This window comes from Megascapheus bottae, chromosome 10, assembly GCF_031878675.1.
Source record: "Megascapheus bottae isolate mThoBot1 chromosome 10, mThoBot2.hap1, whole genome shotgun sequence".
NCBI lineage: Eukaryota > Metazoa > Chordata > Mammalia > Rodentia > Geomyidae > Megascapheus > Megascapheus bottae.
The window spans coordinates 18,819,449-18,845,877 of NC_143518.1; the positions used below are offsets into that span (position 1 = coordinate 18,819,449).

Consider the following 26,429-nt stretch of genomic DNA (forward strand, 5'->3'; position numbering starts at 1 on the left):
TTTGAGTCTGTCTCCACTCTAACTTAAGCCATTACTAAGCTCCAGAATGACATGTAACACAATTGGAGTAAGCTGGATCATGTATCACAAGTATCTTAGTAGCAAGGCTTCTACTTATATTCTGGCTAAATTTTCCACACTCGGTACTGGGCCCTACTAGGCCAGCATCATGCTCTTTCCACCAGCATCCATTTAGATGTGATCGTGTCATTTCACCATGTCAGATTGTTCAAACTTAACTCAAGGAAGTAAGAGAGAAAGGAAGAAAAGGCTTATCAAAGCATTGTACCCATAAACTGATAGACTGAATTGAAACACCTTTGTACAACAAGTTAAAGATATTCATTCATTCATTAGACATAAAGCAGGTTTATTTTTAAACAAAAATAAAAATCTAAACTAGTGGGCCAAATCACTTTCAACTTTCTAGGCAGTACCTTTGAAGTATGTCCTTCACCAAGCCAAAGACCTCAGAAACCAAACGAGCAATACCACTGACTTTTTGGACCCTCGTTTTTCTGACAGTGACTCTTTCTGCAGGGCAGGAATGCGCCTTGGAACCTTTCCCATAACGAAAGAGTGCTGCAGTCTTGAGAGGAAGCTTGTTGTTGGTTTCTTTGGGGCTCAATCGCAAGCCAGGAAGCCTGGGGATGAATATCCATCACAGAATTCGGGTGGGAGACAGCTACAGAAGCAGTCATGGGCGCGGGAGCGCATTGGAGAGTTGGATCTGTAGGTAGCACAGGCGATAGAGGCTGTGAAGAATTGAGCCCCCCAAGGCCCGGTGTCACTGCAGAGATGGAGGACCCCAGCCCGTGGTCTCTGGATCTGCCTCCATACCAAGTGTGGTCTGCTGCCAGGCCCGACTCAGCATGCTGAGCCTGGATCCCCTGAGTCATTTGATTCCAAGGGTAGCAATGCTGGATGGATCTGAAAGTACTGAGTCCACAGGCAAAGTGCCTATTTCCCTGACGTCTCCCCAGCCAGTGAGGACCTCGGTGTCCTCCCCTCTGCAACACAGGAAGAGGACACACTATGGTTTGGACACTTGAATCCCTCGGGGACACACATGGAGGAGGAACGTCTGGAGCAAATGGGAATCTACCGAGGCAAGCTCCTGCAAGCCTCCTTCAGGTCAAGGGCAGTTCCCAGTATGCAAAGAAGAGAAGAGTCTCAAGGAAGAAGCCAGCCCAGACAGGAAGCTGGCAACACTCTTGTCTCAACTAGTAAGTTTGGTATGGTTGTACATGCCTATGCTTCCAGCTGCACAGAGACACAGGTAGAAGGATCATGACCTGAGGCTAGCAAGCAAAAAAAAAAAAAAAAAAAAAAAAGATCTTACGTGAAAAGTAACAACAACAAAATCCCACAATGGTTAGAAGAAAAACAAACAAATAAGCAAACAACAACAAAAAGTAGAGCTCTTATTTACAAAGTACAAGGCCCTGAGTTCAAACTCTAGAAGCACAAAAAATTAAAATTAAAATATTAAGGTTAATTCAGCCCTAATGCTGACCACACATCCTGAAAGAACCAGCACTCAGGTGGTCTAGAACATCAACAGGTATGAGGTATGATGGGAAGAGAGAAACTGCAACAGATTCCAGCTTTCCACTAACCCACCATAAACCTGGTGGAGTCTACTGGCAGAGGACATGGAAAGAAGCTACCCCAATCCATTGTCTTTTTGAAAAATTATTATTATTCGTTTGACTTTTTAGTATTGCTTTTATCATGTCCTTGTTCTTATTATTCCTCTTACCTTTACTTAATTTTTTATTGTAATTAGTAAAAGGGTTACATGATATTTGCCAGATAGAAGGTGCATTAATTCACATACATTGATACCCTTTCACATGTCTTGGTACCCATTTCCCCTCCCCCAACCTTTACTTAATTTTATTTCCACATTTTATTTTGTAATTGGATTTTAAACCTCTTATATTCCTATTCTTTATTATTCATATTCTTTTCCTTCTTTATTTTTATTTAACATTGCATTGATTCACTTTTCCCTTTGCACACTCCTTCCTTTTCTCTATTCTTTTTTTTCACCACATTGTCACAATAGTGCTTTATTCATTAATTTGCTTGATTTTTTATATATTTTTATTGTAATTAATAGAAGGGTTACATGATATTTGCCAGATGGAAGGTGCATTAATTCACATACATTGATACCCTTTCACATGTCTTGGTCCTCATTTCCCTCCCCCCACCCCCACCCCTCATCTTGTTTTCCCCCCTTCCCTATCCAATTTCAAATAACCAAATACAAAAATTATGGAACACTTCACGAATTTGTGTGTCATCCTTGCGCAGGAGCCATGCTAATCTTCTCTGTATCGTTCCAATTTTAGTATATGTGCTGCCGAAGTGAGCACCTTTTCTCTATTCTTTAATTGACTTTTTTTTTTTGCCAGTCCTGGGCTTGAGCTCAGGGCCTGAGCACTGTCCTTGGACTTTCTCAAGGCTAGAAGAGCTCTACCACTTGAGCCTCAGCACCACTTCTGGCCTTTTTCTATGTACGTGGTACCAAGGAATCGAACCTGGGTCTTCGTGCATGCTAGACAAGCACTCAACCACTAGGCCAAACTCCTGGCCTCTCTTTAATTGACTTTTATTTACCTTTACTAACGCTTAACTATAGAGTTTACTTTGGTTGTTCTATTAATAGTGATGCTGCACTTGTATTTGATTTTTACTTTATTTCGATATCTGATGTTGTTTTAGTAATGTTTCTGTGATAGCAGTTGTTTTTCCTCTCTGAGTTGTACTGAGAATTGAGACTTCAAGAGATAGCTCAAGCACTAAAAAGCAGCCAATATAAAAGCAGAATACATATCTATCCAACAGATGTGCACAGATATATGAAAAAGCCAGGCAACATGATTCCACCAAATGTTCATACCTCCCTACAGACTAAATTGAAAAAAAGAAAGAAATAGTTGAAATACCAGAAAGATTCAAAACTCTGTGATTTTAACAATGATCAGTGACCTCAAGGAAGATTTAAATAAACAATGAATGAAGTAAAGAATTTGTTCAAGACTTGGAAGGGAAATTCAGAAAAAAGGGTACAAATTTTGAACTAAAAACCAAGACATGAAAATTAAAAGCTCAACAAATCGAATTTAAAAACTCAAAATCCTCAATGGAGGCTGGATATGGAGGCGAAGGACTATAATCATAGCACCCTTATGGATTAGAGAGGAGGATCAAGAATCTGAGACAGGCCTGGTATGTCTAGCAAGGTTATGTCTTAAGTGTCTGGTGTCTTATCATACCTCAATGGAATAAAATTAGAAATCAATAGATCGGGGGAGGGAAACGGGTACCAAGACATGTGAAAGGGTATCAATGTATGTGAATTAATGCACCTTCTATCTGGCAAATATCATGTAACCCTTTTATTAATTACAATAAAAAAAAAGAAATCAATAGATCGTTTAGATAACAGACAGATGGATGGATAGAGGGACAAACAGATAGATATATACACAGATGTACACGTAACATACAACATTAGGCAAATAACCAGAAGTTCTGTGTATCTCTGGGGTCAACTCACAAGGTACAGAGGCTCACTGATCCCCAGCTCCACAAGCCAATTTGCACACCGTCACCATCCAACTTCCACCCGGCCTCTGGTTTGCCACTCCTCAGCCCTTCCTTCAGTCAGTATTGCCCAGCCCAAATTAACTTGCAGCTCCGCAAGGACGCCTTCCCCAATTCTTTCAACTCACACAGCATTCCAACTTCCTTGCCTACCTTATATACATAGTCAAGGCTAAATCATGGCCATTCAATTTCCCTTTAAGCAATTTATACCAATCAATTATGCCTTTAAACCTAACTGGAAAAGTCCTCCAAACATACACAGGATACCTTATACCTCCCAGTTTCCCCCAGAGAACTTGGCACAGTGCCAGAGTCCAATTATTATTGAAAAATAAGCCCAGCAGTCCTTTTACCCTCTACTTTGCCCTCAGAGAAGAATGGGGTCATGAACCACATCCCTCAGCAGCATCTCTGTTATACAGAGATCAGAACCTATCCTTCACTATTTGGTTTGTCCATTCAACAAGCATTAAGTTCCTACTATGAGTCAGGTGCTAAGCCAGGCACTAGAAACACAAAGTGACAAAAATGTAAGCAGCTAATGCATAGGCTTGTTATGCAATAGCAGGCGTATCTTCAATTCAGCAGGAGGAAAGACACAAAAGCAATATCCACCTGGAGCTGTTAATGCCATCACCATGGAGAACAGGATGCTCATAATGAATGTTCACAAAGTTAGTATGCATTCGTCAGATGATTCAGGTCCACAAGACATCTCGGGAGAGGTGGGGTACATGCAAAGGCACAAATGCAGTGAACATGTGTCTTATCCCTCTCCAGGTTCCCCAGTCAGACTTAGTGGGCACCTTTACAACAACTCCTCACTTTTCCTCCAGGAATATTATTTGACCTGAGTAATGAGGACTTATTTTCCATCAATCATCAAGGTGTGTTGCCTAGGAAATATAAATTTAATGCTCTGGATTAGAAATACAATCCAAATTCAGAATCTGGAGAAATAAATACATATTCCTGACGCAACATACATTTTATTGGGTTACTTTATTTGAGAAAAGATTTCAATACAGGGCCAGAATCTGGTCTAGTGGTAGAGTGCTTGCCTAGCATGCACGAAAACCCAAGTTCGATTCCTTGGTACCACAAAAATAGAAAAAAGCTGGACGTGGTGCTGTGGCTCAAGTGGTAGAGCTCTAGCCTTGAGAAAGTCCAAGGCCAGTGCTCAGGCCCTGAGCTCAAGCCCAGGACTGGCAAAAAATTTTTTTTTAATTTTTTTAAAGATTTCAGTACAATTCTTCATTTGCCTTTAAAAGATAAAATAACATCAAGTAAAAATGGTGTGGTTACTTATTTAATATTTCCATTTCTGAATCATGTATTTCTCCAAGTGAGTTTGTGTCTTAGTCTGATATCTTTACAAATCACATTGAACTTTAACAACTATGGAAACATTTTTGCTGTGAAGTTCAATATCCTGCTTTAAAACTAAAGTCTGGGTCAGAAGCTGGTGGCTCATGCCTATAATCCAGCTGACCTCCTAAGGTCAGAAGACTGTAGTTCAAAGACAGTCCAGGCTGAAAACTCCATGAGACTCTTGTCTCCAAGCAACCAGCAAAAAGCTTGGCTGGAGTCATGGCTGAGTAAGCACAAAACACTGAATCCAAAGCTAAGCACTAGGGGAAAAACACAACAGTTCAGGTATTGCATCTTCATTATTTTCAAAGCAAAACAATCTACTTTTTTTGATCGGTCATTTTTTTTAGCCACAGCTGCATTTGTGGTTTTTTAGTGATTAATTGGAGATAAGAGTCTCATGGACTTAACTGCCTAGGCTGGCTTTGAAGTGCAATCCTCAGACCTCAGCATCCTGAGTACAGGCATGAGCCACCAGAGACTGGCTTGAAATTAAAAAAAAAAAATACTTTTCTCCAGAATACTTCAAAAGCACGCCTTCGGATATTTGGAAATGTGACTCACATAAATACATGCAAAAGTACTTTCTCAGGTTCAGTTTATGCCTTTTAAGAACAAAAGTTAAAAACAGTGTTAAAACAATTTCATTTAAGAAAGACCAATGGCATTAGAGTGCATCACTAATCTGGATTTTTAAAAAGCAGTTGGAAAAATTATCAAGGAGAAATGGCTGTAGAGGTGCTGTTTTTGGCATTCGCTTTTTTTCCTAAGCCTGGATTGTGATTGCTTTTAAAGACATGAAAGACCTCACACTCTCTCCTCTGGTAGCCAAAGAGGATTTCATTTGGAGCTTGAGAGGATGGATGCAAATTTACAGTAAACACAAAGTCTCATCAATGGGGCTACACAAATGGTGTTTTCATTGCTAATGTTAATCTCCGCTACAAATAAGTAATCCATTAAACAAGAGACAAATTTTTCCCACAGACGCCATTTAAATTACTTAGACTTGTAGAACCATATGATCCTGCTATACCAATACTCTTGGGCATAAATCTGGAAAATATAAGTCAGCACTCAATAGAGACACCTGCACACCGTGTTCATTGCACTGCTACTCACAACATTCAAGTAATGGAATCAGCTTAGGTGCCTCTCAACAGATAAATGTATAAAGAAAATGTGGAGCTGGAAGGTGGTAGCCCAGGCCTAAAATTCTAGGTTCTTAAAATGTGGAGAATTTGAGGATCATAGTTCAAATCCAGCCTAGGTTGAAAAGTCCTACAGACTCCGTCTTCAAAATAACTCACAAAAAAGCCAGATTGGAAGCATAGCTTAAGTAGTATCAGCCAACCAAAAAAGACTAGCAAGCTAAGAAGCCCTGGGTTCAGACCCTGCTACTAGCATTAAAAAAAAAAAAAAAAAAAAAAAAGCCAGAAGTAGTGCTGTGGCTCAAATGGCAGAGCAGAGTTCTAGCCTTGAGAAAGCTCAAGGACAATGCTCAGGCCCTGAGTTCGAGGCTTAGAACTGGCAAAAAAAAAAATAGTAAGAAACACTCTTCTTTCACTCTATGTAGGCCAATGAACATACAGCAAAATTTCTTCAAGTCTGGTACCAGTTCTTGTGATTGTATTTCAAGGTATGCCATTAGATGGCATAACTAATTAGATAGGGTATAACAAACCCATCAATCTTCAGATTTTAAACTAATTTTGGGAATCCTTTGTTACTAACAAAACTTGAATTCTTAAATTAGAAAACTTGCAATAGAAAAAATCTCGAGAATATTCATTACACATATATACCTGCTTCTAATTCTTATTAATTCAAATTAATTACTAATGAGGTTATTTATGTTGAAGTAATAACTACTTATAAATGAACATATAAAACATTTTTATTGTAATTAATAGAAGGGTTACATTATATTCGCCAGATAGAAGGTCCATTACTTAACAATCATTGCTATCCCTTCTCATGTTTTTGTCCCCATTTCCCTTTCCCACCCCTCCCCACATCTTGTTTTCCCCCTTTCCTATCCTATTTCAAATAAACAAACAAACATATATACAATATATCAGATAACAAGGTAAGATACTATAACGATATGAGATAACCAAGGGATAACAAACGAGATGAAAAATAACATAGTATATTAAGAACAACAGTCATACATTATATGGCTCTTGTTTCCATAATAAAACGTATTTTTTATTTTAATTATTTTGGTGGGTGCTGGGGCTTGAACTCTGGGCCTGGAAGCTATCCCTGAGTTCCTTAGGCTCATAGCTAACGCTCTACCACTTTGAGCCTCAGCTCCTCTTTGGATTTTTCTGTGATAAGAATCTCATGAACTTTCCTTTCCCGGGTTGGCAGGATCCTCAGATCTCCGATCTCAGATTTATGATCTTCAGATCTCAGCCTCCGGAGTAGCTAGGATTACAGGCATGAGCCACTGGCACCTAGCTTAAAAATATTTTTTAAATACTAATATACTGCCAAGTGCCTGTGGCTCTTGCCTGTAACAGCTACTCAACAGGCTGAGGCCTGACGACCATGGTTCCAAGCCAATTGGAGCAGGAAAATCCACAAGGCTCTAACTTTAATCACAGAAAAAGCTGAAAGGGGTTCTGAGGCTCAAAGTGGTAGAGTGCTAGGCTTGAGCACAAAGAGGCTCAGGGACCCAGACCCTGAGTTCAAATGTCAGGACTGCAAAAAAAAAAAAAAAAACCCACAACACCAAAATCCCAAGAATATCCTTTCATATTGGAGTAAAGAAATAAGATTCTACACAACAACCTGTCACTCTCTTTCTCTAGGGGGCCTGCAGAACAGGCTGCAGATTGTGGGTTCAGCCTCTCACCTCTATGATATGAATACAGAGGATCTTCTGTCCTCGTGAGGACTAAGTTATTGAGTCCACCAAGAGGCTGAAAGGCACCAGCAAAGGCTATCCCTAGAAGCTTCTGTAGCTCTTCTGTGCTTGAGAAGGGAACTGCCAGTGATAAGGAGAGGTCCTGGCCTCCCTCTCCCTCACACAGACATATAGATAACCAGCCAGTGCAGGGATTAAGCCTTCCCAAAGCCAACACAGCAAAAGCCTTAGGGAGTAAACTTGCCCTTCAAGATAAGACTTTTGGGGTTTTTTTTGCCAGTCCTGGGGCTTGAACTTGGGACCTGAGCACTGTCCTTGAACTTTCTCAAGGCTAATGTTCTACCTCTTGAGCCACAGTACCATTTCTGGCTTTTTTCTATGTATGTGGTACCAAGGAATCGAACCTAGGTCTTTGTGCATGGTAGGCAAGCACTCTACCACTGGGCCCCAAAACTCTTGCTTTTTTAGAGACTCACCCTTGAGAGCATGTTGAGAGAGTCTAGCAAGGGAGCATGGCTACTCAGGTACCCTTGACCAGAGAATGATCATCCACTGTCAAGGGGAGTTTTCTTTTCAATTGAGCACACAGCTCCAGGAGGATGATATGTGTATGTGTGGAGTGGTGAGAGAAGCAGGGCATACCTGACTCGCCAGCCACACCAGCCAAATCAATGGGGAAACAGCCATGGCAACCAGATCACGCTCACATCTAAGACTCCCATTCTTGAAGAAAAGAAAATAAATAACTGGACACTGGTAGCTCATACTTCTAATCCTACCTGCTCAGGAGGTTGAGATCTGGGGGACCATGGTTCAAAGTCATCGCAGGCAGAAAAGTCCTTGAGTCCCTATCACAATTAAGCAACAAAATATGCCAGGCTGAAGGAATGGCTCACGTGGCTAAGGGTTGCAAAGAAAGAAAAGGCAGAAAATAAGAAGGGAAATCCAAATAAGGACAGAATGATTGAAAAAGACCTTATCACAATCACCACAAACCCCAGATAGTACAATCGATAGACTGAAGATTATTTAGATGGCCAACCACCAACAAACCTATAACCCACCATTTCTGTGGGTTTTTTGCCAGTACATAGTGAGCTCTTGTCAGCCAATATCTATTATAATCCTCCATGCCATGTTCTTCACAAGCAAATACTAACACCATTAGCCCAAGTCCCGGAATTACTCTGTGAAGAAAACTGGTGTTTGAGTACAATTCTGTAAGGGCTTCACGAAAGAGAAAGAGGAAAGTTCAAATTGAGGTAAATAATCCATCAAAACTGCCAAGTGTTCTCTGGATGTTTTCCATCAAAATCAGCTTCCTTTGAGGTCTCAAAGTGAAAGGGTTTAGACTGGAACACAGAGAAGTCTCTATTAATGAACTATGCAAATAAAAAGAAATCAAAAGGTTATCTTCAACTGTAATAAGCTCCCTCTTGACAACATGAGTAACTCAGTATTTATCCTCAATTAACACTCCTGATACAAATGTTACCCACATGTAATTGAGGTCTCTTGAATTTATATACTCAATGGGTTAAGTGTGTTTTTAAGTGAAGTGGAAAGTTAAACACTTTTTGCTAAGATCATATGGACACTCCAGAAATTTGAGTCTTAGCTGGACACATTCCCACATGGCTATAAACCATGCTACCCGAAGGCCAGGATAGAATTCTTTGTGGAAAGAGGTGTCCGGGAAATAAACTGAAACTAGACATGAGTTTGGCAAGTCAGCTAGGAAACAGACTTGGAAGCAGAAGAAAAAGATGTTGACAAAGTTCAGGTGGGTTGGAATTCAAAGCGTGCTGGAACGTTGGTAACAGAGACCAGCTGGCGTGAGATGCAGCCAAGACCAGACCATGTATAGTCTAGGAACACACGCAGCTCCTGGGACCTGCCTTCCAGGTGAACATCTGGAAACCCAGTGCATCATATTACCCAAGTTTATCCTTGGTTCAGGCAGGCATCAGGAAGAGGGGTGACCACCTCAGTCAGGCATAGCCAAAAACACATGGATGGACAGCCATCATGGTAAGACTACTATTTCCAAATGTCATGTTCTAAGTACACTGGGAGAAATAAAACTAGACTTCTTAGATGAAACGTGTCAGTAATATAACTATAAAGATAAGCTCACAAGGAAGAAAAATATAGAATCAAAACAAGTAAAGGATAAATGAAGAGTTAGCACCAACGTTTAGGCTACCCAGGAGTACTGGTCGATAGTGGTAACCCAAATCTTAAGAGGGTGTAGGTGTTGTTGTTTTTGTGTGTATCTGGAAGCAAGAAGGAAAAGTTTTATTTCTAGAAAAGAGAGTAAAAATAAGGGGTTACTAAGTAATGCACATTTGTTTAGAAAAAACACAAACGTACAACTTCTGCTTACAAAGTAGGAGGTATTCAAAATGGTTACAGACATGTATGAGTTAGTGATTCATTGCTTTGTAAGCTATCAGAACTCGATAATACTGCCTGATTAAACATAGAACTTCCCTACAACCCAACCATACCATTCCTCAGCATCTACTCAGAACATCACTAGCCAGGATACTCTAAAGATGTTTGCACATCCATGTTCACTGCTGAACTATTCAAAATAGCCAAGTTATGGAAACATCCCAGATGCTCTACGGTACATGAATAGATCCAAAAAATGTGGTACCTATACCCAATGGAATTTTACACAGCTACAAGAAAGAATAATATTACGTCATATGCAGGGATATGGATGGACCTAAGTCATGTTAAGTGTGGTAAGCCAATCACAGATAGACAAACAGTATGTGTTTTCTCTCATATATGGAAGTTAGATCTAAGGACATTATACAAGACTCAAGTTAGATCCAGGACATTACACAAGACTCAAGACATTCACACACGGTGAGACCAGAGGAGGATATTCTTAGGCGAGGAACACAAAAGTGCAATGCCTATGTGCCTCTGATCAAATAAAGTAATATTTATCAAAATGAACTCCAGGGAGTAGAAAAAATACTGACTGGTATTCAATGACAGGCTCTGCACTGTAGCTGTTTACAACAATTCTAACAGATATTAATCATAGGTGCTTCACTGAAGTGATTTATCCCATCCACAATGAGGGACTCAAGTGTACACACATCATGTGGTCAGATGCGTCACACACATGACAAAGTTTAGGCTTTTTATCGGCAATAAATAACACAATCTTGAGTTTTCAATATGAAGAAGTGGAATACAATGCTTCCTGTCCCCCTAACTCTTAAAGGGCTACTTTCTAAAGGGATGATAAGGAACATACTGATCTTAGCCTAAACATCTGGTAGTAAGAAAAGAGAAGATTAAAAAAAAAAAAGAAAAAAAAAGAGAAAACTCCTCAAACACAATAGTTTAACGTTATACTATCTACATAGTACAAAGCTGAGAAATGGATAGAAAAGTCATCAGGGCTAGAAACACACTTGCTGTGTTTATAAAAATCATGGCAAAAAAAACTGGTGGTGTTTTTTCCATGTGTTATGAGATAAAACTCGCCATTAACTTCTAGCCAGGCACCAAGGGCTCTTATCTTCAATAAACTACTCAGAAAAAGCTGGAAGTGGCATGGTGGCTTCAGTGGTAGAGCACTAGCCTTGCACAGGAAGAGGTGTGCAACACCCAAGTTCTGAGTTCAAGCCCCAAGACTGGCAAATGAAAGAAAAAGAAAAAGAAAAAGCCATGTAGAATAAATGAGCCTAACAGAAGTAAATGTGTCTAACATGTACATAACCCATGTTCCCGAAGAAAGGAAAAGAACAAATGGTGTAGAGAAATGTTTGAGAAATAATGGCTGAGTATCTGACTTCATAAAAAAAAGAATGAAATCTGAGATTTAAGCAAGGCAAATAACCAAAATCCACAGCTGGACACATCATCATAGCAAAACTAAAGCATCAACAGCAAAGAAATTTAAAGTCAGCAGCAAATGATAAATTACCTATAAAGAAACAATTACATTGACAGCAGATTTCTTAACAGAAAGCACTTGAAGGGTTTTCAGAGCTCAGTATAGCTCCTGCAACCATCATATCTTCTCTGAGCTTGCACACATTCTGTCTAACTGAAGGACAAGATTTCCCTAAACAAAGCTTAACTCTACGATGGTTCAGTCTGAAAGAGACCGGGACAAGTAGTGCTAAACTAAATATCAAATTTCTTGATAAGTGCATGTTTGGAGATTTGCTGAACATGAACTATATAAAGAAAGAAAGTACAAGGGAGGGAAGAAGGGCAAGCTCAAAACAAATCCATGGGTTAGAGAAGCAGACAGGCAGGCACAGAGAATCACAACTTGGCAGAGGAAAAATTGCATAGGAGGAGATTGTGAGGTGGGACTATCTGACCTATAATCAATTGATTTCTAGAGTCCCAGTATAGATGGAACTCCCAGGAAATCTCTTCACATGGAAGCCCCCACAGTTCTGTGAAGCTAACTACAAGGTCCTCACAGTGAATATCATAGATAAGCCCTCCACTGCTTCTGGCAACAGTACAGAAAGTACAAACATTCTGAAATATTCCAAGGCCTGCCCCAAACCAAACTATTTTTACCAAAGTCTACTGATGCTTTTCCCACCAGGAAAAAAAGATTAATATGGTAAGGAATTTAATGGAAAATGTAGATATCATGTATGTGTGTGTGCATGTATATGTGTGTGTGTATAAGATGAAATACTAATAAAAATGAAAAGCACATAGGTCAAAAATATAATACAGACGCAAAGAGTGCCTTTGATAGGCTCATTAGTAGACTAGCCATGGGTGAATTAAACACCTCTGAGCTTAAGGATGGGGCAATAGAAATTTCAAGAACTATCAGAGTACTATGTCTCAAGCTTGTAATCCTAGCTACCTGAAAGGTGGAAATCTGGGGACTGTGGTTCAAGGCCAGCCCAGGCATAAAACTGTCTCACTCGATGGCTGGCTGCAATGGTACCCATCTGTTGTTCCAGTTATGGAGGAAGCACAATGGCTAGATGAAATGGGGCCCATCGGTCATCCCAGTGACATGGAAAAGGACAAGGCGGTAATGCAGCCCAGGCTGTCCTGGACAGAAAATGGAAACCAACATAGAAAACAACCAGTGCAAAAAGGGCTGGAGGTATGGCTAAAGTGGTCTAGCCACTCACACACAGTGAGACCAAAGGGGTATATTCTTAGGAGAGGAACACAAAGACCTATGTGAATCTGATCATAAAAAATAATTCTCAAAATGAACTCCAGGAAATGGAAACAAGAGAGTTTTTTTTTCCTTTTCCTTTTGTCATGTTCATTTTTCTTTGGAAGGGCAAGGTTGGGGGCACAGAAATGGCGGGACCAAGGGTGAGCAAATGCAGCAGTGATACTCACTAGACACTATGTTGGAAATGAACTATGAGTTGGGCCAGATGAGGAGTAAAAAATTGGGAGGGAACTAAGAAAGGGGGGCCATTGTTCAAAAAGAAATGCACTCTTTCCTGGCTTATATAACTGCAAACCTTCTGCACATCACCTTTATTATACCTATTCATCCAATCTCGCATAGCATGCTCTTCTTCCAGGAAACACTGGGCCCATTTGGTACAGGCAGTAAATAATCAGTCTCTACCCCCTTACCTTGAGTTGGTACTCCTCTGGGGCAGTTACAACCATGTAAGGCAACAAGATCCCCTTGGAGTGACCTTCAACTTTGGGTAGCTGCAGACCTCTTACCTGCCTCTTGGGCAGCAGCCATAAACTGTAGCCCACCATGACAAAGCCCCTGGTCCACATGTCCACACCAAGTCTCTGCCTCATAGGTTATATAGGTCACCTCAGACAATAGCCAACACTTCTCATCTTGTGAGAAGGGGTCTTGCCAGTTCCTTTGCAGGGAATACACCTTTCCTTTGTTCTTTGTGCCTAGATGTCTGCATAGTTTTCTGGCAGGGCCTAACAATAACAATTTTTTAAATGCACAAAAGAAAAATAAATAATTTAAATAAAGTGGTGGAATGCCTACTTAGCAAGCAGGAAGCCCTGAGTTCAAACCCTAGTACTGAAAAAAGGGGGGGAGGGGAAAGAAAGGAAGAAAGCAAAAGAAATTTCTAAAATTGAAAATCAAAGTAATCTACAAAAAAAGAGATAGGACAAAGAAAACTACAAAAAAAAGAGATAGGCTATCTAAAACATGTAAGACAATTACAAAGAAAATAACATTCACATACTAAACATATCAGAATTACAGGAAATAGCAAAAGAATATTTGAAGTAATTATAACTGACAATTTGTTAAAATCAATATCAGAAGCCAAACCACAGATGTAAAAAACTCAAAGAACACTAAGCAGGATAGGTAAAAAAAGAAATGGCCTAGGCATATATTCAAACTTTAGAAAATTAAATATAAAAAAATGTGATGATCCAGAGTGAAAAGTTACACATAATGGACAGAGAGGCAAAGATAATGAAGTGATACCATCCTCCTCAGAACCATGAAAGCCTTCAGAAGAGGATGGAGGAAAATGTTTACAAGGTTGAGCAAAAACAAAACAAAATGAAACTTAAAACTCTATTTTAAATTATCCTGCAAAAGCAAAGGAAAAATAAAGACCTTGTAAGATAAGGAAAATTAAGGGAATTTTCTTGCCAATAAATCTTCCCTAAGATTGTATGAAAGGATATAGAAATGCATTAGTCAAAGTATGGTATTTACAAGGAAGAATTCAAATGGTGTAATTCCTTAGGAAAACAAACTCACAGTCCAACAAAATTAATACCAGGAATCTGGTTTGGGGAGAGGTCAAAGAGGGAGGTATAGACAAATGAAGAGGATAGGATAGAAAAAGAAAGGAAAGAAAAATTATGTAAATAAGAAACTTGGATTTACACAAAGAAAGGAAAATTGTTGGAGGAACAATAAAAACTTTTGTCTTTCTTATTCTTAATTAACAGATAACTAGTAGCAATAATATATTTTATTACATATGCATATGGATGCTTATGGATAAGGGAAATACATTAAGAGAAATAACATGAGAGAGATTATACTTTATTATTATAAGGTACTCAAACTACCTGTAAAACAGTATGTACAGTGTTACTAGAAAATAGACTTGGGGTAGAAGGTGTGGCTCAGTTGGTGGAACCCTAGCCAATGAGCAAAACTGTCCACAGATACTGAGTTCATCCCAGTCTCAGACCTAGAAAAAAAAAATTTTAAATGCAAGTAGACTTGGGTTACACCCCGATCACTCACAATATTCCAGCAATCCAGGGGGCTGAGATCTCGAAACAAAGGTCCAGAGTCAACCCTGGAAGACAAACCTCTGAGATTTTCTTCCCTTTAAATAATCAGCAAAAAGGCAGAAGTAGATGCTGGGCACTTGTGCCTCATGTCTGTATTCCTAGATATGCGAGGTAAAGTCTGAGAAGTGTGGTTTGAAGCTATGCCAGACAAGAAAATCTATGAGACTCTTATTTTCAGTTAACCACCAAAAAGCCAAAAGTGGAGCTATGACTCAAGTGGTAGAGTGCTAACCTTGAGCAAAAAAAGATCAAGGACAGTGCCCAGGCCAGAGTTCAAGACCCAGGATCAGCAAAAACAAAAACAAATCGCAAAAGTAGAACCATGGCTTAGGTGATAAGAGTACCAGCTATGACCATAAAGTCAAGCAGGAGTTCCAAGCCCTGAGTTCAAACCTCACTAATGGCAAAGAAAGAAAAGAAAGTAGGAAAGAAAGAAGGAAGGGGGAAGGAGGGAGGGAGGGAGAGAAGGAGGGAAGGAAAGGGAAGTCAAGGAATCAAAGAGATGGCAGAACAACTAATAAATATGAAGAAACAAAAGGAGACAACCCTGGCTCCCTGAGGGAAGAGAACCTTGCCTTGTTTTTTATAAGATAAGCCAGACAGCTTTGGTGACAATAGACTTATCATCTGGTCACAGGAGACACCTGGAGTTCTTTAAGCCTTAAATCTTCCGTAGGGATTTGGTGTGACAATGATTCTTTCCAGTGTGGCATCAGGAAAGACAATCATCATATCACTTCTTATATTCTTATTTTTTTAGACTGGTGACCCCAAAACAAATAACAATTGCAAGGCAGGTAGAGACACCCCGTCACTGTGTCTGGGTGGAAGATAGCCACACGAGGTAGATGTGGAGAATGGGAGGTTGGAAACAAACCAAGAAGCTTCAGCAGCAGTGTCTGACTATGGAGGGCTTGATGGACATTAACCCTGCCCTCTGTGGAAAACTGTGAGCCCCGTTACCTGAACATCACTGCAGAGACTGAGAGTTCCAAGAAACAGAGGCAGCTCTGGAGAAGTTTAATGTCTGACTGCCAAGTGGGGTTTGCTGCCAAACTTAGCTGAGAGCTCTAAGCCCAGGTCCCATACAATGTTCAAGTCTCACGGCCTCCTCCCTCCTCCCTCCCACATGGTACTGTTGGGTCCCGACCTGAAAAAAACTCAGATCAGCAAGGCAGAGTATTCAGTTGGCACTAGTTTCCCCCTCCAGTGCAGAACTTCATGTGCTGGTTGCTTTTTCCCACTGTCTCCATGCACTTGGGGAACACCCCAAGGAGATTTATTTCCTCTGGGTTCACAAGCTGAAAGGATGTTGGAATTAGTGGGAACCTGCAAATCTAAGTCATAAAGGTCATGGAGAAGGAAAGCTTCTAAAGTGACAATACACCCTTCACCAGATTGGCTATGAGCCAGCATAGCACACCAGCCTGTACAATGGGAACAGAAAGGAATCAAGAAAGATTCTAATCACAAGCCACACAACCCCGCCCTTCCCCACCCCCCCATTAATTAGAGGTCCAGCATTTAGGAGTATGTTTCCTTTTTTTAGCCTTGGTCTTCACTCCTTTTCTTTTCTCGTGTGTGTGTGTGTGTGTGTGTGTGTGTGTGTGTGTGTGTGTGTGTGTGTGTGTGTGTGTGTGTGAGTGTGAGTATTAGGGCTTGAACCCAACCTGGGCACTGTCCCGGAGCTCTTCAGGCTACCACCCTACCCTTGAGCCAAGCTCCACTTCCTGTTTTCTAGAGTTTAACTGGAGGTAAGAGTCTCCAGTCCTTTTGTGCCCGGGCTGGCTTTAAACCTTTTGATCCTCAGATCTCAGCCTCCTGAATAGCTAGGATTACAGGTGTGAGCCAGCGTGCCTGGCTACTCCTTTCATTTTTAATACCTCTTACGTTTTTATTTTATCTTGTTACCTTTAATTTTCTTTAAATTCACTGTTTTTACTTCCTTCTTTACATTTTTTTTTGTTTTTTGTTTTTTGTTTTTTTTTTGGCCAGTCCTGGGCTTAAGCTCAGGGCTTGAGCACTGTCCTTGGATTTTTTCTCAAAGCTAGCGCTCTACCACTTGAGCCTTCGCACCACTTCCGGCTTTTTCTAAGTATGTGGTACCCAGGAATCAAACCCGGGTCTTCGTGCATGCTAGGCAAGCACTCTACCACTATGCCAAACTCCCGGCCCCGCTTCTTTACATTTTTTAAAAATATTTTTTATTGTCGGGGTAATGTATAGAGGGGTTGCAGTTACATTCCCCAGGTAGTGGGTGCATTACTTCTCACTCACTGATACTCCTCATGTTTTCCTCCCATTTCCCTCCTCCCCCACCCCTCCCAATCATCTTTTCCCCCCTCCCTTTTCTACTTCTAATAAATAAACGTATATGCAATGTCCTTCTTTTACATTTAACATTGCTTCTTTTTTCCTTTCCCTACACCTGATACTGTACTCATTTTATTATTACTCCTTTTGTGAGTGCTGGTCTTAGGGCTTGAACTCAGGATCTGTGCTCAAAGCTAGCGTTCTACCGCTTAAGCCACAGCTCCACTTCTGGCAAAAGAGGTAAGAGTTTTATAGGCTTTCTTGCCTGGACTGATTTCAAACTGTGATCCTCAGATCTTAGCCTCCTGAGTAGTACAAGTATGAAGACACCAGCACCCACATATTATTGCTTTTAATTAATTTTTAGCTTCATAGTTTATACTACATTATTTTTCCCATGGCTATTGGTTGTGAGCAAGTGCTAAGCTCTGAATTCAAACTCCAGTACTGTCAAAGAAAAGAAAGTACTCTTTTTCCTTTTATTGTTTTCTTTTTCTATAAAAATTTGTATTGGATTTTTTAATAAAAATGACTATGGGGGGCCGGGAGAGTATCCTAGTGGTAGAGTGCTCACCTCACATGCATGAAGCCCAGGGTTCAATTCCTTGGTACCACCTACACAGAAAAAGCCAAAAGTGGCACTGTGGTTCAAGTATAAGAGCACCAGATTTAAGCAAAAAGTGTCCAAGGACAGTGCTCAGGCCCTGAGTTCAAGCCCCAGGACTGGTGAAAAAAAAAATGGCCACGATAATTTAGAAGTTTAAATTGCTCTGCCACACACTTTGAAGCTTTCTTTATAGGCAGATACAGAAGTAAATGCGACGTCACTTACATTTTCCACGGCCTAAATTTTAATTCTAAACATTTGCTGCTGTTTCTCTAGGGAAAGGGGAAATGAAAGTGCTGCGGTAGGACTGTGCTGCCACCCTGTGGCCATCGCATTTATGACCCAAGCTAGAAGATCCATCCCACATTTCTCTCCTCAAACCCACTAGGTCTTCTACCACTACCTTCCTAGCCTAATTAATTACCTAGTGACCTCCATGAAGCTGCTGAACCTTCTGCCCTTCTTTACTTCACGCTTGTTTGTTATATTCAATTCCTGTTTCCAAGTAACTTGCTACCAATGCTTTTAAATTTCAGCAGTATTAGTGTGCGAATCAAACTGCAACAAAAGCCATGAATGGTGATTCATTAAGAACACTATGTTAGCCAGGAGGCAGTGGCTCACGGCTGTAATCCTAGCTACTCAGGAGGCTGAGAGTTGAGGATTGCACAGGCCAAGGGGGGGGGGTGGGAGAATCCCAACTGATCCAGGAGTGAAGTTTGCTTTAAGTGAAGGGAACCATGTATACACCAAGAGTAAAATGAACTATTGACACATAACTCAGGTTTGACAGAGAATCAAGAGTTTCCCCTTCAGGGACTGCGGCTCCCTTTCTGGAAATCAAGTCAGCTCAGTCTCACAGAAGGTGAGGCCTCTCAAAGTTAGGCTAAGTAACCTGCACAAATTCAACAAACCTGTCCACACCAAGCCTGGCACCAAGAGGAAGAAGCTGAGTGAAAACCTAACCTTGACTCTTACCATCACAAGGAGGATATTCTAGCACCCTAACTTAAGAGAGTCACCCAGCACCCTCTTGTCCAGATGAGGATATGTAGTCATGTATATTTTCATCTTTGGAACAGGTGGTTTGATATGCAAATGAAGTGAGACATGTCAGAGCTGTATCTTAGCAGTAGCTGCTGTGTAAACGTTACCATGGCACCAGTTCAACCGTGTTCTTAGAGGCAGCCTCACCTCTGTAAGGTCTTGCTGACTTAGGACATCAAAGTTTGAAGGAACTCATAGAAACTGAAGGAGTCCTTAATAGAGGGGTGAATCCTCACAGCACATTTGCCCTCCGAAGCTATTGGAAACAGAGCCTGAGACTAAAAGAGGGGGAAAAAAGGAATTGGACCATTTACTGAAATACCTGGAATGTGATCCAAGCCTGGAGACGAAATGATGGTAATTATAACTGCTAACATTCCTTTTTAGCTTCTAACAGATTGTGGGCAGATTGTGAAGGGCAGACTCTATTCTCCAGTCTTCTAGAGCGAATGGTGCCTTGACAGTACTCATTAAATCCTGGTTGGGAAATAAGAGCAGACTCACAGTGTGGTTCATTTGTGTTCAAATGAGGAAAGCTGTCTGCCCATGGCCCCAGTCCAGAGCTGCTAGCAGCTGGGTATGAGAAGACCACCCCCTGCACCCACTTGGCATATTGGGCTCCACACATCTCTAGATCTCAGCACTTGCAGATCAGTCCTGGAGCGGAAACGTGTTTCCCAAGAACTGACAGCAGAGGGAGAAAAGACTAAACAGTTGGAACACAAGCTGGGAGCCAGGCAAGAGTGCTGATGTGGCTGGGCCAACAGGGAAGCTCTCTGCCACATTAGGGAGAACAAAGGGACAGACACCACAAGTTCGCCATACAAGATAGTCTGTGATGGATGGCAGATGGATGTGTGAATTCTATAAGAGCTCAAAATAGGCAAGAGCCAGGCATGGGAAGCGCAGATCTGTAATCCTAGCTATCTGGAGGGCTGCGATCTGAGGTTCATTGTTCTAAACCAGTCCCAGGCAGGACAGTCTGTAAGACTCATTTCCAATTAATCTTTTTAAAAAATGCAAGAGATCATTAGTGCATTCTCTTCAAAAGAGGCTGATCAAAAATCAAGCCCCAAAGGACCCTAGGAAAAGGTAAAGATTTCATCCATAGAGAACCATAGCAGATTGACCCAGAAAAGCCATCAATGAGGGTGAGCTCTGGGACCACCTTCTGTTATATGTCAAATTCACTGCCAGTCCACCCAAATCTCCTTAGAGACAAATCTCCTTAGGAACCTCTGGCTAAAACAGAAACCAAAGAGGGGAACAATGGATGGGGAGTTCAAAACGGAACTGGGAATTTTATTTTGCTGCCTTTTTATTAAAAAAAAAAAGGCATTCACTTTCCTAAAGAGTACTTTGAGGTAATTACATATATCTCACACCCACACATATACCAGCTTAAAAATGATAATAAAGGGGCTGGGAGTTTGCCCTAGTGGTAGAGTGCCTGCCTAGCATGCACGAAAAACCAGGTTCCATTCCTCAGTACCACATACACAGAAAAAAGCTGGAAGTGGTGCTGTGGCTCAAGTGGTAGAGCTCCAGCCTAGAGAAAGCCCAAGGACAGTGCTCAGGCTCTGAGTTTAAGCCAGAACTGGCAAAAAAATAATAAAAGCAAAGGAAGGAGGCATTTGGTAGTGTTTCCATAATATTTATACCACAGAATTGCCATACATAAAATCGAGATGAAGGGGAAACATTACCAATTACTGGTAGCATATCTATTTCCTCAGGTCTTACTATCTTATCAGTGTGTGTGGGGGGGATGTCACATAAAATTGTAGTTTAGACCCTGCTTTTGTATTGCACCATGGCATTTTCAGTGGGTGGGCTAGCAGTGTAATTTAAACAGCATCCTGGATGTTAGGTGTGTACATCTGCAGTGTACCATGTTGAGAGTAGGAACAGAGTCTAGGTTTCAGTGAGTTTTGCTACAGAGATCCAGTCTGATAAGTAGATCTGAGGACATGAGAAAAGAAACCCTGCTCAGGACTTAGCAAGTTTATATGCATGTCCATTCCAGCTTCCTAGAGGAAAATCTATTATTTTTTTCATATATTTTTATTGTAATTAAAAGAAGGGTTACATTATATTTGCCAGGTAGGAGGTGCATTAATTCACATACATTGATACCCTTTCTCATGTCTTGGTCCCCCAGGTTCCCTATTATAAAGACCAGGAAGTCTCAGGTCAGAAATTCAGTAGCATCAGGAAAACACAAGGGGAAAGTGGACCATCCAGTTCTCTGGTTTAAGCTGACATGACAGAGGTTAGGAGAAACCTTCAATCTTGAGTAGATGGTTCCCAAGTGGCTGCAGGGATATTAGTTAGTTAGGCATAAGGATAATGTGATATAATGAAGTCATATCTCATCCATGACTGAACTGAGGCTCTTAAGCTGCTTTCTCCCCAGGACAAAAATTGACACAGGAACTCTGCAGGTTTCAGCCTTTTAAACACAAGTTGTATCAAACAAGCAATGATTAAGCTGATGTGATCTGACAGATTTGATCAAAGGGTTTCCATTATGGGAGGCAATATTAAAGACTCAACGTGAAAAAAACTAGTTTGAAATGGTCAGTTTTCATTTGTATTTTCTGCCTTATGTTTCACTGTCAAAGTTAAACATAACCAATGACACCATAAAACCTGAAGAAAATATGGAGAATAGTTCAATGTGCTTAATGAGGAGGGCTGGTAAAGGTTTGACCACAGAAAAATGTAAAATTAAAATAGCAGTACAGGAAATAGAGATTCCCTTCTTGAACACTTGTTTGTTAAACTTGTCATTTAAAATATGATGCAAAAATCAATGTTAATAAATTCTTTAATAAAAAATTAGATAGGATGAATTACCATTATTTGAACAAACAGAGGTTAATTCAATCATTTCACTACATATGTATCATAACATCACTGTACCACAATAATTATATACAATTATAACTTACCAATGTACTGTTAAAAATAAAGAAATAATTGGAGGACAAAAAAAAAATACCAGTACAGGCCAGGTGCTGGTGTCTCACACCTGTAAAAATGCTAGCTACTCAGGAAACTGAGATCTGAGGATCATGTTTTAAAGCCAGCCCAGGAAATAAAGGACATGAGCTTCTTGTTTCCAATTAATCACAGAAGAAAAACCACTAATGGCACTGTGGCTCAAGTGGTAGAGTGCTAACCTTGAGCAAAAGGAGCTTAGAAACAGTGCCAGACCCAGAGTTCAAGCCCCACATAATAGCATGTGCCAGTAGAGCATATCTGTAAATCCAGCTACTTGAGACAGAGATATGAGAATTATAGTTGGGGATGAGCACATGAAAAAGCAACCTTCCAAAGGCAGGAAAAGACTGGATGTGGGATAAAAGTGGTAGAATGTTTGCCTAGCAAGAGAAAAGACCTATAGTGATCCTCTGTAAAATGACAATATTCTAAGTAATTGTCAATGGTTATAACAAATGGCTGATTTTAGGTTTAAATACACTCAAAACCTCTGCACAGCATAGCAGACACTCATGATCAGAGACAAAGTAGGCCATGAACAAAATCCAAAAGCTCTGCTTATTTCTTTGGGTTTTCATTAACAAGAATCATCTAGATTTGCTGGGATTTGTCTCATTACTATGAGCTAATATAGAGAGACCTTACCATGTGTCATACATAGTGAAGCGTTTTATCTTCTTTTATTCAATCCCCAAAACACCCTTAGAAGGTAGGTTTTGCTATCACCTTCATTTTATAGACAAGGATGCTATGGCTGCTAAGTGTTAAACACCTTGACAAAGGCCACAAAGCTGGTAAGCAGAGCCCAGATTTTAAAACAGGAAATCCGCTTGTAGAACTTGCACTTGACTCATTTGCTCTGATTTGCAGTCTATGAAACAGGCTATGCCATCTCCTCCATTTCTCTTTTATCTTCTTTCTGCTCTCCCAGAAACAAAGGCCTGAGTTATTTATTATTTTTTCCTTGAAAGGATAAAACCTTTTTTTTCCTTCAAAAAGGAAATAAACCCTTTTGTCATTGTTTGGGATTTCTGTATTCTTTATCTTGTATATCAGTTTATCTTATTTGGGGAGTGAAAGGGGAAGACAAAAAGGAAGAGACAAAGGTTGAACCAATTTAGCAATGATGCTCATCAGACACTATGTGGGAAATTAAATATACAACTTGGGGGGGCGGGCAGGAAGAAGGATCAAGAGGAGGAAAACAGGGAGAAAATGAGGGAGGGAGTAACACTGTTCAAATAGAAATGAACTTAGTATTTCATTTATGTAACTGTAATCCCTCTGTACATTACCTTTACAATAAAATTTAAGTTAAAAACACAATATAAAAACAACCATGGCCTGGCTTAACATATCTTGCATTGTCTTGTTCAGGTTTGCAGCTAGATACCACAAAAACCAGCAATGAAGCCCTTACATGAGGAATACCAAGCACATGGAGGGACCATAATCAAACCCTATTACTGGCTCAGCTTCTCCTTGGATTGTACTAACTGTCCTTACCATATTCGAACAGGGGAAGAAGCAAGAGTTTCATACACAGAATTCCATCAGATTTTTGGATTCCCTCATGGGCCAGTGTATCCTCAACCAAAACATCTGATATTTTATGAACTCAAAAATTCTTCTGGTAACCTGGTGCAAAAGGGCCATGCCACCAACTGCACTGGGAGCCCCACCCACCCAGAATCAATGCTATTTGAAATACATGGTTATCTCGATTCGGTCATATCTAGTAACAGCAGCATTAAGCATATCATTCTGTATTCCAACCACACTCCTTGTAATGAAGCTAATGACCGCTGCATCAGCAAAATGTACCACTTCCTGATGCTATATCCAAACCTCACTCTTAGTGTTTACTTTTCTCAGTTCTATCACATTGGGAATGAATTTCCTGCGGCCCCGTGGAACCGTGAAGCTCTCCGCAGCCTGGCCAGCTTATGGCCCCAGGTCACTTTGAGTCCGATAAGTGGTGGGATTTGGCATTCTCTTCTCAACAACTTTGTTAATGGTATTTCTGGATCAGCTATTTTCCAGCCCATTTTAACTGGGAGAGCAATGGCCGATAGATACAATGCCTATGAAATCAACTGCATAACAGGAGTGAAACCTTACTTCATGGACATTATTCCCCATGAAAGTGAGGGTCACAATGTAAAATTTCAGGAAACTTTACAGAACTCCTCCTTCAACAATGTCTTCCAAAGGACAAGTGCACAACAGTCACCCATCCTGATTCCAGACCTCAAGATTCCTGTCATTTTTGTGCTGGTCCCTTATAGAGATCTGCCACCAATGCATGTGAGTGAAAACCCACATAAGCCCAGGAATGTGGTAAGACACTTAAATATGACTCAAGCATCATTCTACAAAGCCAATGAACTCAGCAAGCTTCCCATGGCAAGGCCAGTGGAGATGGAGGAAATGACAGAATGCTCTGCAAGTAGTGAAGAAGCAGATGAAAACAAGGATGAGAAGAAATAGAATAAATAAAATGTATTTTATAACTGTATAGAAACTATTTCCAGAGAACTTATTAGACAGGCAATAAAAAACTCTGCAAACTTTTTCTATGACTGAGATGGAGATAACTTGATAGAATAAAAGCAAAACCTGAATTACTCTACCAACAATTATAAAGCTACATTATACCTAACCTAACCCATACTATTACCATAAAGCCATTTGATCTCTTTTACTTTGAAAGTGATAATACCTTCTACTATTTGAGGGCACAAAAGGATGCCATTTGTCTACCCTCAGTTAAAAAAAAAAAAAGGACATGGACTGACTAACTTCTTACATTGGTTTTGGTAGAAAATGTAAACAATTGGAAAACACCTGATGTTACTAACATTAAGCACATAAAAATACAATTTGAACTATTTTTGCATAGGGAGAAGAAGCTCTTCTGCTAAGTAATACATTCATTTTGATACCTAGCCACCTGCTCAGATGTTTCCAACTCAGAAATTTTCCCTCCTGAGAGGATAACTGAGAATGTCCAAAGGTTTCCTCTACCATACACCAGGGACAATCCAAGCCACTCCATCTGCTTTCCAAAACTACTGCTTGCCAGGTCCCATCTGTAGGACAAGCACTCTCTGTCTCCTCTCTAATGTCATCCTTAAGATCCAGGAAAATATCCAGGCAATATGTAGATAGCAAGGCTGAATCTACATCTCAATAAATTCACCATGACTATTTCCCCACACTCCTATTTCAGCCATAACTCTACTTAACCATTCTCCAAGAGCCATCTTTCTCTCTGCTCGCACCATTTTTGTACCTTCTAAAACAGCTCCCCAATACATTTTCCAATGTATAACTTCCTCTTTTTCTGTACTCCTCCCTCTACACCAGTATGCATTTGTAACTTTTCTCAAAATACTGTTCAAAATGAAGTACTTTTTTTTGCCAGTTCTGGGCTTGGACTCAGGTCTTGAGCACTGTCCTTGGACTTTCTCAAGGCTAGAGCTCTACCACCTGAGCCTCAGCACCACTTCTGGCTTTTTTCTATATATGTGGTACCAAGGAATTGAACCAGGGTCTTCGTGCATGCAAGGCAAGCACTCTACCACTAGGCCAAACTCCCAGCCCCAAAATGAAGTACTTTTTGATGAACTCTAAACCACTTAAATAAAACCAATTCTGTTATGCTTAAGTCACTTCTTTCCTGGAAACATGGAGCAACACATTTTCACACATATTCAAATACATATACACATATGTATAAATGTCATCCTAATAAGATACATTAAAACATAATTCCTCATGAAAAATGAGAAAGGAGAGGAAAGGAGAGAAATGGGCTTCAGTAATAGAAATCAATGATGTAACTATACTTTCAAAATTGTTAGTCTACAAACTATGAAGTAGAATTGTATCAAATGTATAGTAATTATTAAAAAGAGGTTCTGTTTGGGAGCTGGGAACAGTTTTGCATATCTCTAATCTTAGTAGTTAGAAGAGGTAGGTAGATCACTGAGTTCAAGGTCAGCCTCGGACTAGAAAGTGAGACCCTGACTTATAAGAAACAAAAATACGGGGGTGGGGGGGAGGAAGTACTGCTGAAGCTTAATGCAAAATCATGTCTAGGGTTAGGGATTTTAAAAATAGAACTTGGCCAGGCACCGGTGGGCTCACACCTGTAATCCTAACTACTCAGAAGGCTTCAGATCTCAGAATCTGAGGATTTCGAAACCAGCCTGGCACAAAAGTAAATGAGATAGATTCTCATCTCCAATTAATCACTAGAAAACCAGAAGTAGTGCTGTGGCTCAAAGTGGTAGAGCACTA

General features: G+C 40.3%; 2 protein-coding genes and 1 non-coding gene across 3 annotated transcripts in view; 1 reads left to right on the top strand and 2 right to left on the bottom strand.

Moving 5' to 3' along the window:
- The window catches only part of Rgl1 (ral guanine nucleotide dissociation stimulator like 1), a 225,506-nt gene that overhangs the window by 189,224 nt on the left and 9,853 nt on the right, over positions 1–26,429 (bottom strand). The window lies entirely within an intron of this gene.
- On the bottom strand, positions 2,278–2,384 carry LOC150057656 (U6 spliceosomal RNA). The gene has a single exon (XR_016536916.1). It is a non-coding gene; the product is annotated as a U6 spliceosomal RNA (small nuclear RNA).
- Apobec4 (apolipoprotein B mRNA editing enzyme catalytic polypeptide like 4) lies at positions 19,250–24,670 on the top strand. The gene is made up of 2 exons (XM_090339765.1): positions 19,250–19,475; positions 23,502–24,670. Exon 2 carries the CDS (start codon positions 23,532–23,534, stop codon positions 24,612–24,614), a length of 1,083 nt encoding a protein of 360 aa, XP_090195891.1. The 5' UTR covers positions 19,250–19,475; positions 23,502–23,531; the 3' UTR covers positions 24,615–24,670.

What these genes read in the sequence shown, in the direction of transcription:
- Apobec4 (XM_090339765.1), top strand. Translation starts at nt 23,532, where the DNA reads ATGAAGCCCTTACATGAGGAATACCAAGCACATGGAGGGACCATAATC.